The 20,611-nt window shown below is 37.2% G+C and overlaps 2 protein-coding genes across 6 annotated transcripts in view; one reads left to right on the top strand and one right to left on the bottom strand.

Moving 5' to 3' along the window:
* LOC117300808 (gamma-aminobutyric acid type B receptor subunit 1-like) overlaps positions 1–20,611 on the bottom strand; it is a 40,965-nt gene that overhangs the window by 3,399 nt on the left and 16,955 nt on the right. For all 4 annotated transcript variants that reach the window (XM_033784633.1, XM_033784636.1, XM_033784635.1 and 1 more), the window contains exons 2-13: positions 13,825–13,965; positions 12,272–12,442; positions 11,211–11,312; positions 9,719–9,833; positions 7,888–8,039; positions 7,175–7,325; positions 5,807–5,904; positions 5,196–5,259; positions 4,695–4,787; positions 3,807–3,957; positions 2,948–3,080; positions 417–524 (exon numbers count right to left, since the gene is read on the bottom strand). In XM_033784633.1, the coding sequence (XP_033640524.1) occupies positions 417–524; positions 2,948–3,080; positions 3,807–3,957; positions 4,695–4,787; positions 5,196–5,259; positions 5,807–5,904; positions 7,175–7,325; positions 7,888–8,039; positions 9,719–9,833; positions 11,211–11,312; positions 12,272–12,442; positions 13,825–13,965 (1,479 nt within the window). The remainder of the gene's footprint in view (positions 1–416; positions 525–2,947; positions 3,081–3,806; positions 3,958–4,694; positions 4,788–5,195; positions 5,260–5,806; positions 5,905–7,174; positions 7,326–7,887; positions 8,040–9,718; positions 9,834–11,210; positions 11,313–12,271; positions 12,443–13,824; positions 13,966–20,611) is intronic.
* The window catches only part of LOC117300807, a 91,825-nt gene continuing 71,647 nt past the window's right edge, over positions 434–20,611 (top strand). For both annotated transcript variants that reach the window (XM_033784632.1, XM_033784629.1), the window contains exons 1-2: positions 434–1,052; positions 20,006–20,207. The gene's annotated coding sequence lies outside the window, so the exon portion shown is untranslated. The remainder of the gene's footprint in view (positions 1,053–20,005; positions 20,208–20,611) is intronic.

The following is a 20,611-nucleotide window of genomic DNA, read 5'->3' as shown; positions in this document are numbered from 1 at the left end:
GCTTTGAATTCGGCTAGTTTGGCCCTGAGGTTGTTTTGACAATTTGCGGCGTGTTTTGCGAATACGCGCTCAGGGCTTCAGACGAGAGGACGGAGCGTGGAGCCAATTCCAAAGCCGAAGCCAAGGTTTCGTAATAATAGGCCCTTCCTGGATGCTGACGCCACTCTTTGAGGCTCGTGCTTGCGGATCAAGACCGGCGACCAGACCTGTCCTAACCACCGCACGGTGGCGCCCTTTCAGGTACCGTTAAAAAAAGTATCCACTCCCGGGCACGAGACTGACCAAGCTGATGTTTAAAAAGACCACGAATGTTTAAACTTCAAACCATGTACAACGGACTTGTTCTCTCAAATCACGGTGGACAGTATTCTTTAATCGGCTGAGGAGTCTATTTGGTGTGTATTCTATCACTTTACCGTTTTCATCACGGCTTTACTGGTGAAAATCTTATGCACACGCCATGTTTTGCTGAACATAGCTCCAAAGGCCATGGAGAACCCAATGCCCATACACCACGTATTTGCCTGCATAAGAGAAAGTGAAAAAAAAGGAGCATTACTCTGCGTGTACAAAGTTGCCTTTCAGACGAGCACCTGTTCACGCGCGCTACAGAGATTTGCATAACAAAAGAAACGTTCAACGCGAAGTGCGCTGATTGGTCAGCTGGTTTAGGAAGTTATTTTGGGACTGTGTTGTTTACTCGCGTGTGTGGTACTGATGGGTTTTCTATGGACAGCTACTAAACAACAAGGATTAATGGCGGCCGTCTTTTTAACTGACTTTTTGGACGGGTTACTGGGCAGGTTTTGCTGTTGAATTGCTTTGTTTCTAGTTGATCTTGAAGGAATAATTGAATAGCTACTTTTAAGGAACAACACTCAATGAATCTACATGTAGTCAACTCTAGATAGACTGCAGGAATGTGGTGAAATGTAGACGCTTTTCCAGAATGTGTTGTGTGGGATGTTGGTGACAACTGAATTTGCAAGGATTGCTATCTTCAAAGTCGTGGATTTCTATGGAAACTTAGACCGCAGTTTTATAGCATCTCGGTAAGTTGAACTATAATTATCTTATAGTAACATGCAAGTTCAGAGGCCTAGTGGCTATAATATATAAGTATTCCCACATGGACTTATTTGTAGCTGTTGTCTTCCCATTTCAACCAATTTATCCGTTATAATTATTTTGTCTTGTCATGACTATAAAATAATAAACTCGCAATTATTTTATACGAGTCCTGTTTTGAAAATCCCACACGGGCACGCAAACTTGCGTCCCTCGCGGTCGGTGTCAACCTTCGGTTGTTTTCCTTGCCATGTCTTCAGAGAGATCATTATTTTGATATTATTTTTTTCCTTCACTCAGTGGACTCATAATTGATTTGTTTTTCCTTTTAAAATACGGTAAAAGCGCGATTTAATAAGCACATGCGAGTCTTGTCCAGGCCTTTGCGAGCCATGTGGGTAAACTTACCGGGGGGCTTGGGAGCGGGTCGCGGGGTGAGTTTGCCCTCCTTGCTTTACGCTGTTTTGACCGGCGATACCTCTTACTGCATTGCGTTTTTATGGGGACATCATCCTTGTCCGAGCGATATCTCAAGAAGGACTTGGCGTATCAACTCAAAACTTGGTTTGTGGATTGGTCATGGAATCCCCTAGACGCCTATTGTTTTTGGACCCCCTCAAATATTAAGCTCATTTTGGCTAAAACCATAACTAAAAAAGGACTTGGTTTAGCAACTCCTATCTCAGCGGGGCATTTGTGTTGTCAACACACCATTCTTGTTTAATTTTATATCATTACAACAAATTCTCACTCCATTCGTCACGTTCCTGCTCAGAATGAACTGGGATCCATTGCTTGAGTTCATATTCTATAATAAACAACCAATAAAATCTGCCAATATTGCGAACGAAGTAATTATGCGTAACGTTGAATGAACTATAATCCTGTGGTGGTTAATTCAGGGGGGAAAGTTTTGTATCCTGCCACCAGTTTGGCACCAGAATATCGCATTTGAGTAAATTAGATACCAATTCATTCCATAACTATTGAAAAAGTGGTGGCAGGATACGGACATTTTGTTTCAATTCAGGAATGAACTTAACGAATTTCCCATACAAAATGTACACGTTTTAATGTTACAAATTTTAAAAATGACGTCGTTGGATGTTTTTGATTTTGCACTTGGGTATCAAAATAAAATGGCTTGACATTTTACACCACATTAACGTAAGGTTGGCCATGACCCAAATTACCTAATGCTATTAAACAAATACTGCTTGAAAAATGTTTCTTTGCTGAGCAAAAATTTAGTGGGGCATATCCTAATGGAATTTTGGCTGGTATCATGTTTTTGTTAAGCAATGCTTTACTGTGCTTAGCAGGTTTGTTTGTGCTGTCAGGCTTAGTTTATGAAATTGGGTCCGAATTGTCATCTCTCATCGGAAAAAGGGTGCGTCACGAAACTGAAACAAATTTCTTAGAGCCCCCCTGGTCAATATAGTAAGCCACATAAAGTAATTTCATGTAAAGGCCGTGGACACTATTGGTAATTGTCAAAGACATAGCCCCCACAGTTGCAAGATATGCATAAAATAACGAACCTGTGAAAATTTGAGCTCAATCGGTCATCGAACTTGCGAGATGTGAATGAAAGAACAAAACACCATTGTCACACGAAGATGTGTGCGTTTAAATGGTTGATTTCGAGACCTCAAGTTCTAAATCTGAGGTCTCGAAATCAAATTCGTGGAAAATAACTTCTTTCTCGAAAACTATGGCACTTCAGAGGGAGCCGTTTCTCACAATGTTTTATACCATCAACCTCTCCCTATTACTCGTCACCAAGAAAGGTTTTATGCTAATAATTAGTTTGAGTAATAACCAATAGTGTCCACTGCCTTTAAATGACGAGGACCGGTACCTCCAAAATAATGTTTACCTTGCAAGTCCAGATATAGGCTTGATGTGATACCCTGCTTGTATCTAAACCATTGAAGACGATAGATAAATACATTAGCATTCCACCAACTAAAATAAGATTATTCATCTTTGGGCTCGACATCTTGATATACCTACAAAGATAGGAATTGTTTTGGGGAAAGAAATGGTTTTCAAATTAAAAGCATTCAAAAGCTTCGATTCTTTGCAATTTCGGTGATTGTCAATTTTTTTGAGCGAAGTAAAACATGTCACATTTTAAACTTTTTTTTTCATGAAATGAACCTGTGTCCACTTACTGTTTTTAAATTTCAACAAATATTGTCATTGAAGTATTACCGTATACTTACGTGTATTTTTCGGATCTAACAAATTAGCAAGGCAGTGCCCAACTTCATAGAGATGCTTAAGCGGAAAATATTTCTTAACAGTTTTCTGCTGTCAGAGCAGGACAGTACATACAGATGATACACGTGACACGGTAGTTTGACTAGTGACACGTGCGTAACAGTTCCAAACGTGATAACGGTTTCACGTCGTTTCAGAACTAGCAGATTCTGTCTCAAAAGATTAATTATAACACCATTGCATGTCTACACATTTTGTAACTGAGAAGCTTGGAGTTATATCAAACATGCAAGGTATAAAACAAAAGATTTATTATGCTTTTGTGGGTTTGTGAAGTATTGAAACGTTTAAGCAATGCAAGGTTACCCCCCCAAAAAAAAGCTATATAAATTATTACATTTTTGAAATGAACTCCTTTTTATGAATTTCAGCCATCGTACCGTGTGTATGTGGTGTACTGTCCTGCTATGACAGCATGAAACTTCTTCCTTGATAAAAACAGGATTACCAACCTTCTATTTCTGTAATGGATGTTAAATCTAAGAAACCCAGCAGCCAGCACGACTCCTACGATAGCTAGAGCAGTCATTCCGATGAATAGATCAGCTGATATAGTTTGAGGTAACTCCTTCTCTAGCACTGAATCAGCTGGGGGTTTACCACCTGAATTAATAGATCAAGGTTATTGGATTTTGATATGTAGGGATTGAACTTTTTTTTGTTGGGGGGGGGGGGGGTCAGATATGACTCGGAATCTGTGTAAAGATTAAACAGATTGGGCCACTCACAAACCGCGGAATTCTATAGTTAAAAACTCCATTTTGTGTTTACCTCTCCGGAGGCTGACCCGTTACCGGGTCAGTCTGGCCAGGTAAAAGGTTAGGCTGACCCGGTAACAGGTCAGGCCTCCTTGGGGTCCCGGAATCCGGGTCAATTCTGACCGGGAGTTCAATTAGATAGTATTTCAATAAGCACACAAATTAGGTGGTCGTGATTGGTTGATGAAAACAACGAAAAGCTAGTTTTGTCAGGATTTTCTGTACATGACATAAATGTTATTTAGATTTATTTACAATCAAAGTAAGCAACATTTATGGTAGAGTCCAATGCTATGCTTTGACATTAACAGCATTGTCCTCGGTTTAACTTTAAGAAAGAAAATCATAAATTATGATGGATGATAACACAATATCTTCATTGTATTCAAGTGTACTTTATAAAGGCAATATTTTGCAGCATCTTCTTCCCCGCCTCATGAAATTCGAGCCCGGTGCCTAATGTTGGCCGAATGTTTACTTTAAGATGATTATTTTTTTGGACCTTCTCCTTTTGACGATTCTTCTACACAATTCTCTGTGAATAATTGAAAGTTCTCTGAAATTAATTGTCTCTCTGCTCACCTGCCCATATTATCGGAGGATCTTTTGTCCATTCAAGCTCGAAACCATTAGGAGAAGAAGGATTATAAATCCCAACCAGTTTTTCGTCCCCATCTGAATACAAAATAACGTTGTGTCATTATAGTTGGATAGAATTAATTTTAGCTGCGAAAGCAAATAGTTTGTTCTTGTTAAACTTTATAAGAAAATCCCAAACTGATGTTGATGTGTTTAAAAAAAAATGTGATGACATTTCTGATAGGGAATCGCTTCTACTAATGGATGCAACCCTGCTTTTCCCGAAAATAAGTCGATACAACCTTATCACAATTATTGTGTATATTATAATCATGGATAACTCTAAGTTCAATAATCAAATGCAAGTAGCCCTACTTCTGTACTTTCTCTTGATCTGCCGGATTTACAAAGCCAGCCATTTTGTAAAATTCCCCTTTTAACTCTAATTATTGGTAATTAAAGAAAATTAAACTAATAAAATTGGCGGGAAAACGGACGACTCACTTTGACTCTGCTCAACTTGCATAAGTCCCTTCCTGTCTCCGTCGAAAGTGAATTGCACAGGGCCCTTAGTATGAACAATAATGTGAAAAGAAATAAATGCGACTGAGTACAAGTTTAGGCCTCACCATTAATGAAAAGTCATCTTGTGTTTCTCGCAATGGAATGTTTGCAATCAAACCGAGGCAAGGCTGACATGTTTTATTAATAAGGTCAAACAAGTCTGTCTTTGAAAAACCGACCCCCCGTTTTTACCATTGCCATTTCTCATTTTCTGGATGTGATCACTTAGGATTCCCCCGTTGATTCCGCCCCCGTTCGGCCAGTTTATTGTGTAGGAATTTCATGTGATAGCGCCCTCTTGTGACTTCACTTCTTATGTCCGTGGGGGCACGGAATCCCCTATGAGTGACTGCCGCAATAAGCTGCAACGGGTTAAGTTATTCAACTGCTTTCCTCAAAAGCTTTCCTTAAACTCAGAATGCATATTCCCTTTGACTCAAAACATGGTGCAACCAAGACAATTTTGATGATGTCGTCATTTGAATTTGGCATGGTCTGAATTTGGTTGTATGATTAACATTAACAAAGGTAACATTAATGTTTGATTTTACCGAGACACCCTTGAAGTTGGTCGCATTCATGATTTCAAAGAACATATCCGCCATCTCGTCGTCCTCGTAGGAGAAATTGGCAATGGACCTTGGTGGATCTGAAAACAATGTGTTTGGAAAAAGGGTTTGGTAATTTCCAACAAGAAAGTAGAAGAACGTAAGTGCTGCGAAAATCTCCCTTGATAGACTAGATAGTGTAATCTCTACTACTCTAGAAACAGTCAATATAAAAAATGTAATGGTATACAACATGACTTAAATTCCCTTTCGAAGATCATGCTTTGTTTGATACTGAACATGTCACGTGATATTTGTCTTGGGTTTTTACCAGAAAGCAATGCGAATGCAATGCACTATACCCCGTAGCAACGATATAGCAACAAATGTTACATACGCGTGTAATGCATCTTGGACCAATCAAACCAATGTTTGAAGAGAGAGATTGGATGTTGCCAGCTTGTTATGTATGTTACCTTGTATTGTGGGAGATTGCCAAGCTCCATTGACGGGCAAATCATCTAAACAAACAAGCAAACAAACCTTCATCGCCAAACAGCATTCGTTTTTACCATCTACAAAGCATTGCTACCTTCTGTCAGTGAAATGTCTGCAATACCAGGGTTCATGGCACGTTTTTTAGCATGTCGTGAGTAACCTTTCACATTTTTCTAACACACAGTACACTGACATATTTTTTTTGGGCAAAGAGTTGCTTGTTTGGTTTTTGTAATTATTTCTTGCAATTTGTTATTGCAAGTTATAAAATTGTCATATTCTGATTGAAAGCCTACAGGACTTTATGTTTCGCTTTGTATAATGTTTGTTATATAAGTGAGTTTCAACAACAGCTGCAAAGAATTCGTTGACCTAACTATACGGCTGTGGTCAATGGACGACTCTCTTGCTTTTTGATTTGGTTGAAAACATAAATTTAAGTCTCGACGAATAAAAATTAAATTATTGTTTTGTGTGTGCTGTATTGAGTTATTCTTTGACAATACATTTTGTTTAGTGTGGATGAATCGTAATGCATTTCTCGCGCGTATTTGAACTTGCCCACTACCGTTGATGAAACTTGTAGGTGTGAACGTCCTTTCTATTGTTTATTAATTAGTGTGACTCTATCTCATTCTCATGTCCAAGCCCTTACATAAACAAGCCCCTCGCTACATCATGGACATGCTGCAAGTGAATATAAATATTTCAAAATATTACTGTTAATAACCCGTGCTTCAGAAATACTCAATGATGTGGAAGTTGTAGTGATATGAAAATAATTAATTTGGAATTTCGTTGCCTCTAAACCAAAACAATTTTTAAAACGAAGGTTGGATAAGAGAGACGATTTTTTTTAAATTGTCTAAATACCGAATTTTTGAAGGCGAGTCTCTGCTTCCTGGAGAGCCAGTGCGAGCGTCCAAACACTGTCGAACCCGTACGGGGCTTCCTGGTACCCCGTCAGCATCTCTGGCGTCCCACCGACATACTCTTTATATTCGGCAAGAAACTGCTGAGTATTCTGTCCCAAAAGATACAAAAACTTCATAAATAACAATTTTACGTGGTATTGGGTATTATCAACATTTTCACAAGTTTACAAACCATGTTTGTTCAATACCCCATCCCTCCCCTAGAAAAATGATTGTTTTTCACACTATTCTTTAATTATAAGAGATAAGGACAGATGTACAAAATATAAGATAGTTAATCTTAAACAAAGTATAATACCCAGCGCACAAGACACAGCTTATCTGAATTTCAAAAGGTAAAACATACAGGTTTTTTTTTACTGATTTTGTGAAAAACCGTTGCATTTTTATATCATGTAATATAAGCTGTGTGCAAATCTGTGAACATTTATGTTTTGTACTCTTGTACCAATTATTTTGCATACCGTTTCTATAACACCAATTTATGCCAAAAATTATTACACCCATGGTGTCAATTTTAACACCCTAGTTTTGGCGGTGTATACGTTTCAGTGCACGAACTTGTTGTAGGGATTTAAGCAGTAATTCCAAAAAGGAAAAATGTACGATATTTGAAGGCAATGTGACTCTTTTCACAAGGGGGTATCTTACAATTCCAGCAATACCGGGCTCCTCCGCCAGGCTTAGGGGCAGCGCGTCCGTCGTGAAGTACCCATTGACGGCCTCGGACATCTGGTCCGGTGTACAGTCGTGAACGTTGCCCTCGGAGTCCTTAAGTAACCACCACTGATAGCTGTACCAACCTATATAGAATTCAGTTAATTGACTATTATTCGCGTTTCAAAAGTTCAATCACACTGCAAAAATTTGGGCGGTAAAATTGACCAAAAACAAATAAATCCAAATGAACATCAGATGATGTTCATTTTGATTGTAGCCGCGGAAAGATGAAATACGAAAACGTGTGCTTGTGTGCAGTTATAACTTGATAAAAAAAGTGTACTGCTTTTCACAACAATTATGTTTTTTCCCCTTTGCAAATGGTTGGCCATGAACAAAACGTCAATGGGCGTTTACTGAATTGACATCTATTCGAACCAGAATGATTGTCTAGTTTCACGCGTCGGTTACCTCCCAGACATTGTATATCTTTTTTTTTAACCGTTCGATTGTTTCAATTCATCTATAAAAAATGTAGATGTATGCAAAAGAACTATATAGCGTGCGAAGATTTCATTTCAAAACATATCGCCGAAAATCCGTTTTTTAACATATCGCCGAAAATCCGGAGCCCATTATGTCCTCACAGAAAGAATAATCCCTAACTGGAAAACACAATCTGAACATTAAAACATATAGCCCTTTTCCCCATACACATTACTTCAAAGTGAAATGACTCTCAAAACGCTTTATATAATCGAAAGCTGTCAGGCTTCGAACCAACAGTTTGTATTGCCATTCATTTTAAGAGCGATTGCCAAACGCATCCCTCTTATACAAAATGTGATGTCTACCCCCAGTTATACCTTTGACAAAATGGTTGGCCATGAAATTAACGAACCATGGACTAAGCGTTTATTGATATAACTATATTAATCCGAATCGCTCGTCTCGTCTAAAATACACGCGTTACTATTGCTATTGGTAATTACTCAAATTACTCAAATTGTTGACGTAAAAACTTACTTGGTAGTGAGCAATGGAGAGCTGTTGATAGTATAAAACATTGTGAGAAACGGCTCCCTCTGGAGTAACTTAGTTTTTGAGAAAGAGGTAATTTCTCACTGAAATTCTAAAAGACCTTGTAGCTGAAGCTATAAACATAATGTTTGATTTTATGGTTTCTGTATGGTATAAATCTTCGACGATATTGCTCCCCTGGCCTTGGCAATGGTCGTCAGTTGAAATTTATATCCGTCTCGATATTATCGATAACTGTTTCAAAGAGGTGCATTTTTTATTTACATTTTTTGTACGCTGATTGGCTTCAGTGTGACAACCCATTACTTCAACTAAAGTTCAACTTCAACATAAATATTTGCTGGTTATAATGGAGCTTAGTGAGAGCATGTTGGGCCATATGGGAGAAAGGGTGATTTTGGATCGAGGGGCCATGGCGCAACATATAGCTTGCTAAGGGGTATGTGTTTTGGGGTCTGACACATCTGATGACATGCAGTATTTTAATTAACCTTTGTTGTGACCGGGCAATTTTAAATTCTTTGAAATAAACTGTGTTGTGTCATTTTTTACTATTATTGCCTTCACCTTTTGACTTTATATGCTCCCCACTGGGAATGAAGAAGTGTGATAGCACTTAAAAACTGTGACCAATGACATACACAAAAATTGCATGAGCTCATTCCATTTTTATATAATTAGTTGGTCTTTAGTGGTATATGCCACTCCCTTTCTTGTTTTATCTATCAGACTAACACAGCTATTTTTAAGTATAAGAAAATGGAAACACAACCACGCGTACCTGTGATAATCCAGACATATTTCTCGCCATACATTCCTTCTTTGTAGGCTTGGCAGAACACTTGTCTCGCCCTCGTCTCGTAAAAGTTACCAATAATTATCCGCGCACCTTGTTTCTGTTGAAGGTAAATGAAGGATACAGTAGAAAAGACTCTGTGAGAGGCAATTTGTCCATTTTCGTCAGAAAATAAGATGTTCAAATTAAAAGTAGGCTATTATATAGGATTGGTAAAAACCATATTGGTTAATGTTAGTCTAAAAGCTTACTAGTTATAATGAAGTTCACTTTAAAACATTTTTTTTCTGTGAAATGTTTTCCTCTGAAATGAAGTCATATTCGAAAACGTTGTAATAAAAAGAAAACAAAAATGCAACAATGACAATGCGTTACATGCTGAAATTGTGCATGTCTTTTGCACTATACTTTTCCCGACTCTTCACTTTTCAGCCGATACAGCCCAATAATGCACTTTGTTATTTCGTGTGCATGTTGATCACGCAAAACATGAACACTGTCTGTGACTATTTATGTTGTTGTCAGCCCAACCCATTCCTGTAATAAATTTAAAGACCTGCTTGAACGAAAATGTCAAGTCGTGAACTTTGCTGAATTCCACTTAAAATGTTTTCGATGAATAAGGAAATCGAGTCATATTATGATTATAAATAGGTTTCAATTGTGTAAAAAAACAATCATTTTGTATGCCCTTGTCCAGAGCTTTTCTGCGAGATTTGCGAAAAGCCCCGTTTCGTAATCACTCTCAAAACGTCATAAGTAGATAAAGCCGCTTTGTTGCAGCGTGGATGTATAACAAAGCAAACTCCCACAAATGACGTCAGCGGCATTGTCCTTTGACGCCCGCTCTCAACGGCAGAAGTGTTTTTAGTTTTTCAAAAAACCTTTAGGTAGGGGCCTGATTTTTTACTCGATAATTACGAAAAGTTCAGAAGTGTACACATATCAAAATTACATAAAATGGTGAACAAGTGCATTATAAGCAAGTAAAAATACCATTTCTGTTGAAAACATTCCGCTCAGGTAGCTGTTTAAAACGAATGGGTTTGATTTGAACTTGAACAAGTTGTTGATTTTGTTTTGAACTGTGGGATAAGTGAAAACAAAATCGAAATTATTGGTATCGCCACTGTACAGTGTATCTATATACAATAGGATTTGACGCATTGCATGGTGAGGTATCAATTTATATTTGGTTTGCGGTAACACCATGTGTGTATCTATTTGCCAGGTACAGTTTGTTCTTAGAGAACTGTCTTTCTTTATTCTACTACCGCGGAGTAGATTTATCGGATGTTCGGGAGATTTCTCAGTTCTGAACTGCCCTACTTTTTTAACTACTACCCGGGCGGAAGGTATAGAAAAATTGGCTGGACAACTACTTAAGCTTATAGGATCGTATTAACTGCACTACCGCGGAGTCAGTTATTGAATTGGTCTCTAGATAAAATTACATACACTTAATGTTTAATTGTACCTTGAGATTGGAAACCGAGAGAGAAGGATGATCGGCAAAACTTTGAGAAGCAATAATTTCTATTCCGTGGCTCTCAGCTTCACTAAGAAAATCCACTGTTGGCTGAGGAAGAAAATGTCATGTTCATCAATTATCTTGTTATCAAATAGTGTGATATAATCATCACAAAAACATGTGTTAATTAATGCTTCTTTTTTTAAGCCAAGTAGGTCTGAATTGTTGTAGTACCCCACAAAGGAAACCAGTCGTTAACATCAGGTGACCTATTTACATGGGCATTCCTGAAAACTGCTTTTAAGTATAACAAAACATCATGTAAAAATATACAGTAAGGCTGAAAATGTTTGTATCTCCAACTGATAAACTATACTGTATTATAGGTGTAAAGTTAATTAATTAAAACTTACTAATTCGCCTAAACCTTTACCTGACTTGCTGCGAGACGTTGTGCATATGACGTCATTTGAGTAGAATGACCTAATTGGCTGGAGATCCAAAGAAGGTTGTTCATGCCCTTTATCATGACTGCGCGTATCGTGCGTTTGAGTTGTTTCTACGTCGTTTACCTCTTGGGTCCTGCGTCATTACGTCAGTGTGTGTAAATGGTCCACTTCTTTGTTTTATATTATCAAACTTACAGGGTCTGCGTCGTTTGGACATCACTCGAAAAATGAATGGCAATACAAATATACTTGTAAGAAGTACATTACAGCAGAAGATATAGTATGTGCCTTTTATGGAAACATTTAATTGCGAAGTACTAACGGTTATGGAAAAAAGTTTCACTTTTTATCTCAAAATTTGAAAATAGGAAGCGTTGCCGCTTGTGTATTCCTGTATAGATTGTTCTCTCTGTGTGGAAATAATAACTCGCTCCGGATTTTTGGCGAAAACCCCCCCACAAAAACAAAACGCAAGCAACGAAATTTTTATGGGTTATTAAACAACTTTATTGGATTAAAACAGTCGAACGGTTCCAATAACCGAAGGTTTGCCCCATATGATTGCCTTTTACCAAGTCACATTAAATTGTCCAATGCCCATGGTTATTGCACACTCACCAATGAAAAAAGATCAATAGTTTCGTGTAGCGTAGCCACTTTAGTCCAACCAAAGTGCTTAAGAACGGCAAACTTGACAACGTTGAAGACGGTCTCAGGTGGGAACGCTCGGAAGAACATCGGAAACAATTGTCGGTTTGAAAGCAGCGGAGAGGCCGAGGAATAAGACAGCTTATTGAAGGAGAAACAAAATGGGTGGGGTGAATAAACTTTTATGAGATTGAAAATGTGTTCACAAATTTACACATTATGCCTGAAATGCTGTATTTTTTTTATATTTTTTGTTTTAAATGGCTGAAAACAGTGATCGATTCTTGACTCAGTGATCGATTGTGATATAAACTGTCTGTCGCAACAACTTCGATGACCATTACGCCAAAAACAATCCAAGATTTGTTATTTCATGCATTTTTAGTGATACACCAAGTGAGAATACTGGTCTTAGGCAATTACCAAACGTGAGAATACTGGTCTTTGGCAATTACCAAACGTGTCAAGTGCCTTTAAGATGTGGTTTAATCTTAATTGCTGAGGCAACGTGTGATGTCACAGTACGAGAATATTGACACCTTATCAATTAAGATAAATCTAAGTTCTTGCATACCAGTGCATTTCATGGCAGGCAAGATACAGGTTTTCTCGGCCATTTTCGGAAAAGGAGCAGCAAACTTAACCATCAAGCTATTCTGTTTCGCGCGAAATCGAATGCTTTTTAAAAGGGTCATTCGATTTCGTTTCATGATTATAGTCAAATGAAATGTTACGTCATTCGATTTAACAAAATAACAATTCAATTTAACAATTCATCAAAGCAGCATTCAAATTCGCAATCGCTTCTTGAGGCGTGTGTGTCTCGAAAACGAGTGACGATACACTAAGTAGAACGTAGTGCTAAAGGAATTTGACTAGACTCAAAACGAAATTGAATGGCCGATTGATTCTGAATTTGAAACGCAGTAACAACTGGAGAGACAAAGAAGCTTTATTTCGAACACATGAAAATGAAATTGGCTGCTCATTTGCCGAATTCGACCGAGAAAACCTATATTACACTGTCAATAATATGTGAGGTTTAACATGTGTAATATTATTTCAACATGAATTTAAGTAGCGTTAAAAAAGAAATCAACAATATCACCAAACGTATATTGTGCCTTTAAAGACAGTGGACACTATTGGTAATTGTCAAAGACTAGTCTTCACACTTGGTGTATCTCAACATATGCATAAAATACCAAACCTGTGAAAATTTGAGCTCAATCGGTCGTCGAAGTTGCGAGATATTAATGAAAGAAAAATCACCCTTGTCACACGAAGTTGTGTGCGTTTAGATGGTTGATTTTGAGACCTCAAATTCTAAATCTGAGGTCTCGAAATCAAATTCGTGGAAAATTACTTCTTTCTCGAAAACTATGTCACTTCAGAGGGAGCCGTTTCTCACAATGTTTTAGACCATCAACCTCTCCCCATTACTCGTCACCAAGAAAGGTTTTATGCTAATAATTATTTTGAGTAATTACCAATAGTGTCCACTGCCTTTAATGCACTTTTACCTGAATCAAATTCCAATGGTGTGATGTCTGCGCAGTAGCTTGTGTTACCAGTGAGCACCCTCCGCCAAGTATCATGATTTTAGTGGTGGTGTAGTTGTATAGTTCCCGATACATCACGTCGGTGCCCTTCCCGCCATTACACTGAAACAATTACAGAGTGGAAAGAATACTAATGAAAATCCTTAAACTGTTTTATTTTTTTTTTTTTTTTTTAAGAAGTGCCCCCTGAAAAGACAAGCATAATATCCCATAGGGATAGCTAAGTGCTTGTTTCAACAGACAATTCCACGATACAAAAAAACAAGAAGAAAAGAAAGGAGATAATGGTTATTTGACTATGCCTCACTCACTAGAAAGTGATGAGAGACACAACAACTAGCATCACACTGCAATCATAATTGCCGTAAAACAGGACGTTACTTAATGGTATTTCTTTGACGTCACTCATTTGATGAAAGTGTAGATTATTTTTACGTTACCAAACGGCTAATCCCTACTTGTCAGTGCACTGACACTGCAGTGTATAGATTATATTATAAAGCCATTCAATACTTCAACATCGAAACTTGGGTTTCGTGGGTCAGACCAATTTCGAGGTTTTTTTTAAAGGAAGATTAAAAAAATGGTTGGAAAAAGGTTGTCTATTAGATCACAGATTTACGTAAAACTTACATTGTCTAATGATGATGATGATAGTACAAAAATTATCCCTTGAAATATTTATGACTTAAATATCTTAATTCTGTCTGAATTTGATGGGAAATAAATAAAACTGATTTCTTGTTTGGAGTCTATCTCCCACAGTCCGCGTTATATTCGTTTTGTTATAAATCGATGTTATGCAAAACGTGTTATCGTTTTTCAACTATTTTCTTTGTGACCCAGATGGCCGATAAGATCTCAAACTTCTACAGCTTTGTCATGTTATGTGTATGGTGGATTACATAAAGTGCTTACACTGCCAGCAACTGTTTTGTAAGCAAAATGAAAATAAAAAATAAAAGGAAAAATGTAATGATCCTTTAACATTGGCTATATTCCTTGTATGATCAATCTTACTCAGAATCAAACAAGATCGTATTTCTCACTATACCTTGGATATAATAATTTCCCTAAGTTGAATCATGATTCAATAAAGACATTTGTATCAAAGGACAAGGTCTCATATCCCGGTCAATGGATGCAGCAAGTATAAAGTTAATTAGACTAGCTGAAGTCGATCCTTTATATATTGTTAATCAATTATTAAACTCGGCGAAGTCGCTCCTTTGATTTTGTTATTAGTATTCGAAACTGAATTACCATTGTGCCCGCAAGGTATATTACCGTTAATCCACTTACTAGTGACGTTTGCCAAATCTCACGAGACGTAATTAAACATGCCTGATCTGGTAGAGAGCCCCTCCCCCCCCCCTTCATGTCATGGTTCTTCTGTCCATACAGATAGGAATACCCAACCTGAGAAGCGTTGCTGCCAATAGTTAAGTTTCTCGGATTAAATTTTGGGGTATATAAGCTGATAAACACGGTTAGGAATGCGAAAATACTACTAGAGATGTTCAAGAGTTTCACCATCTGCTTATAGCATGTGACTTTCAAACATTTCTCTGGGACTGGGAGATTATCCTCCTTTGATGAAATAAATAAATAAATTTAATTGAATTGAATTGAACTGAGTTAGTTCTGTGTTCAGAGCAAAAGTACATGTATAAAGGTTTGGTTTATCGACCGTGCCTGCAAATCAAAATTGAATCAACAGTTTCCCTGTTTCTACATAGGTGGATACAGTGCCGCGAAATAAATAAATCAAAATTGCACTCTTATCCAGTAAGTACACAATGTTATTTCATACAAGATACCATCGTGTGTATAAGTGACAGTTATCGTTAACGAACACGATCGTACACGTACACGATATCACACAAATTGTACGCACACGATAGTTTACGCGTACGTACACGATAAGAACGGTTGTTTCATTCGTTACCGAGGTAACGCTTCTTATTAAACTTTGGGGATATTAAATAAGTGGTGTATTTTTCCATGACGGTATAGTACTTCAAAGTCAAATGTTTCTCAAAATGGCAATACAAACTTACGATAGAAGTTAAAGGAACATGTTGCCTTGGATCGGTCGAGTTGGTCTTTGAAAAGCGTTTGTAACCGTTTGTTATAAAATGCAGATGGTTAGAAAGATATTTTAAAAGTAGAATACAATGATCCACACAATATGCCTCGAAAAAATTGACTCTCATAATGGCCGACCGTGTTAGTCTACGACGTAAAAGGGAAACCACGTAATTTCGAGTGATACTTCTGTGGATCATTGTATTCTACTTTTAAAATATATCTCTAATCATATGCATTTTATAACGAACGGTTACAAACACTTTTCAAAGACCAACTCGACCGATCCAATTGGCAACGTGTTCCTTTAACTTCTATCGTAAGTTTGTATTGCCATTTTTATTTTCGAAGTCATTTCCAAATGAACACGGACCCTAAATGCTAAATAGAGTAAAAACGTTGTTTTTTTTGCCAGCAAAAATTTGAAGATAGCAACAACACACAAAATTGAAATGGGTGACAATACTCTTTACGCAATGTTGGGATAACATTAATAGGCCGAAAGAGTTCGTTCTAAATGAATCCTCGGTAATATGATTTAAATCGACGACATTCTCGGTAGTAATTCGCTGTTAATTTATTTGTTTTTTTTTCTTGTTAAACAGCTACCTGAGCGGATAGTTTTCAACAGAAATGGTATTTTTACTTTTTTATAATGCACTTGTTCACCATTTTAATGTAATTTTGATATGTGTACACTTCTGAATCAGGCCCCTACCTAAAGGTTTTTTTAAAAACTAAAAACACTTTTGCCGTTTAGAGCAGGCGTCAAAGGACGTCATTTGTGTTATACATCCACGCTGCAACAAAGCGGCTTTATCTACTTATGACGTTTTGAGAGTGATTACGTTACGGGGCTTTTCGCAAATCTCGCAGAAAAGCTCTGGACAAGGGGATACAAAAATGATTGTTTTTTTTTACACAATTGAAACCTATTTATAATTATATGACTCGATTTCCTTATTCATCGAAAACATTTTAAGTGGAATTCAGCAAAGTTCACGACTTGACATTTTCGTTCAAGCAGGTCTTTAATGGAATTGTTGTTTTCCAAAGCTTTTAATAGAACTCCCCACTCAAATTATGGGACCGGTTAATGTAGTTTTTATGCTCGTATGTCGAATTAACTTTTATTTGATTAAACCGAAGGCCCCCCCCCCCAATTATAAATGAATAGATAATACAAATGATTATCCATATTATGTTAATCAAGGTTTTGTGTCGGTTATGGATTGGCAACATAGCACTCAGCAACATGGCACTTAGCGACATGCTCTAATGCAGTACGTCAGAGCAACGAAAGCCTGTAATAAAAACAACTGAAAGCTAAAAACGTTCAGTTCATTAAGGTTTCATAATGAATGATTGGGATAGCTTTCAAGTTATCTTGATTTTATGACAGATGATATTTGGGGATACTACAGATCTTTAGTTTGGTTTTATTTACATTATCAGATTCAAATGTTTTGGATGAAAAAACTATAGTTCAACGGAAATCCTTTTTTTCTTCTTCTTCTTTTTCTTCATTTTTGAGGCAAAACAGAAAAACCCCCAATAATTCATAAATACCTCAGACAGTTTCGCTATTCCTATTGGTGGAGAGCGCGTCACATGGGCGTGTATAAACCTTTGTTTATGACCGGTAATTTTTTTTTATTCATGGGCGTGACACGCGACCTTGCACCTGTTCTTTTAAGACAGTTTCTTCATTCCTGAAGAGGGGTGTTTTGTTGAAAGAAATCATTTAACAATTCAAATTTGTGCATTTATTTTACTTTTTGACTAAAAAGGTATATATGAATGGGAATCAAAGTGTGTTGAATCGGTTTTCAACTAGTGGTTTAAACCCGCCGAGGCCTGGTTCTTGATAATTTACTTCGACTTCGTTTGGATTAAACCACTAGTTGAAAACCTCTTCACCACACATTGATTCCCTTATTAAAGGCAGCATGGACACCATTGGTAATTACTAAAATAATTATTAACATAAAACCTTTCTTGGTGACGAGTAATGGGGAGAGGCTGATGGTATAAAACACTGTGAGAAACGGCTCCCTCTGAAGTGCCATATTTTTCGAGAAAGAAGTAATTTTCAATGAATTTGATTTCGATACCTCAAGTTTAGAACTTGAGGTCTCGAAATCAACCATCTAAACACACACAACTTCGTGTGACAATGGTGTTTTTTCTTTCATTATTATCTCCCAAGTTCGATGACCGATTGAGCTCAAATTTTCACAGGTTTGTTATTTTATGCATATGTTGAGATGCACCAACTGTGAAGGCTAGTCTTTGACAATATTACCAATAGTGTCCACTGCCTTTATAGAACAGCTCCAAAAACACAAGACAGTCAAACATGGACAAAGTATCGAAGAACAACTGGAGATTAGATCCTACCAAATCGGTTTGTTCATATTCTTATCAGATGCTAGTCCTGCATAACAACACATCCACATGAAAGATCCCCAAACCTTATCTGATTCTTTACAGTCTGCTGAAAAAATGGTCTCTCCATCTCTCTCAATCAACAAGTTACAAGTATTATAAATCATGCCTGAACAAATCATTACATATTCGTCCATTATTGTTTTACTTGGTAATCCAAACCCTTTAGCTCTTGCCATACACTCTTCAGTAACATAAAAAGTTCCAGTTTGCCTAATTTCTTAAAAGCGATTAAATTCAGTATTTTTCTTCCTCATATTTCTTGTTTCATCTACAGCGATGGTGCTTCCCATACTTGGTCTTTTTTCATGGTAGTAATTTTGTTAGTAAATATCAAACAATATCCAACAACACCTACCGCTTTTCTTCATTATTTCATAATTAAATTTGCCTTGCACAATTAGCGCTGTGTCGAAAGATATTGATGTTAAAATGTAAGTAATCTAAAATCTGTGTACTTCATATAGTCATCAAAGTGCTTTTTCATTCCAATCCAATCTGTAACTCATTTTTTTTCAGTTGCAGTATTGCCCTCAAGATAATGAATAAATATTGGTGTTCACGCAACGGTACTAACTTAATAAAGGGTGTAGTGGAATTTATTGCTGGTTGTCTCAACCGGAACGGAACGCTACGTCCACAAGATCCGGCTTGAGCCAAGACTATATACTTAGGGGCAAATTTCCGCTGAGGTCGGGCTCTCAAATTTGATTAGTCAAACGTCATGTAATTTTATATTGGCTTGTGATTGGTTTCTGTGTTGGATGGATCAACAACGCTTGAATTTATTAAAACAAATTCATAATATAAGTATATTAACGGTTTCTGTTAGAGCAGGATGCTATGCTTAAAGGCGCTGGACGCTATTGATAATTACTCAAAATAATTGTAAGCATAAAAACTTAGTAACAAGCAATGGAGAGCTGTTGCTAATGTAACACATTGTGAAAAACGGCTCCTGTGAAGTAACGTAGTTTTTGAGAAAGAGATAATTTCTCACTCAAATAATGAAAGTCTGAACACTTTTATTATGGACCTGAAAGCACACGTAAATTACTCTCTTGATTTGACGACCAAGTGAGCCAACATTTTCACAGGTTTGTTATTAACATTTATGCACGTTGGGATATACAGTTACCAAACGTGTATAGTACCTTTACATGGAAAGCATACCTTTGGGCTTTTGGAACCGTTTGATTGTTGTAATCCTAAATGTGGACGTTTATGCATAAAACTAACATCTGAAAACTGCATTTCAAAAGGTGGTCGCGTTTTTGAGATATCGCCAAAAAAAAAATGGAGCGATTTTTGTCCACGCAGGAAAAATAATCCCTTTTATAGGAATACGCGATCTGAGAAGCGCAGGCTATACTTGGACTTCGCATAAATCCAATCCAATTTAGGGCATAAAAACTTTCATCATTGTATATATAACCGCATTAAATCGAAATGAATGATTCTCAAAATGATTTATACCATCAAACCCTACTGTAGGCTTGTCTAACCAAAACCTTTTGTTGTTGCCATACATTTTAAGTATTGATCACCAAACGTATATCTTCCCTTAACAACTTTGTTTTTCTTCTTTCTTTTTTTCATTTTACAGGAAATAAGTTCCAGTCTTTCCCAACGTGGATGTGTAATGCTGCACCGTACAGTGACGTTTGTGTTCTGCTTGAGTTACGGTGGTTCTCCTATTTGTCAGTTATATCGACCCATTGTCACTTAAATCGTCACACAGTTCTAACCTGAAGAAGGAAACCCCTTTCGCCGTCAACTTCTTGCATGACATCTTTGAGATAAACGAGGTAAGTGATGGCATCAATGAAGATCACCATAGTTTAAAAGAGGGTAGAGAGTCCATGATTGAGGTTTTTCTTGTCTTGACATTTCAACAGGGAACAACCTCTAGTAATCTCTCTTGATAGCGTATCGGTCGTGAACTCGTCACACAAAAACGCTGGCCATTAAGAAAACCCGCAAAGACAACAACAACAACAACAACAACAACTGCAACAACCCCACAACCCCAAAATCGTTTTTTTTTTTTTTTTTTTTTGTACACCGAGCTTAAACAGAATGATGTGATGCTACTTTGTGAACGAAGGAAGGGATTTTGATTTTAAGCCATTATACACTTTCGGCACAAAAAAGAAAGAACAATTTCACAAATTTACAAATAACTTACAGTGTTTACAGAAGGTAATGATGA

This window comes from Asterias rubens, chromosome 16, assembly GCF_902459465.1.
Source record: "Asterias rubens chromosome 16, eAstRub1.3, whole genome shotgun sequence".
Lineage (NCBI taxonomy): Eukaryota > Metazoa > Echinodermata > Asteroidea > Forcipulatida > Asteriidae > Asterias > Asterias rubens.
Note: the sequence above shows the minus strand (reverse complement) of the source record. Positions and strands in the feature narration are given on the sequence as shown.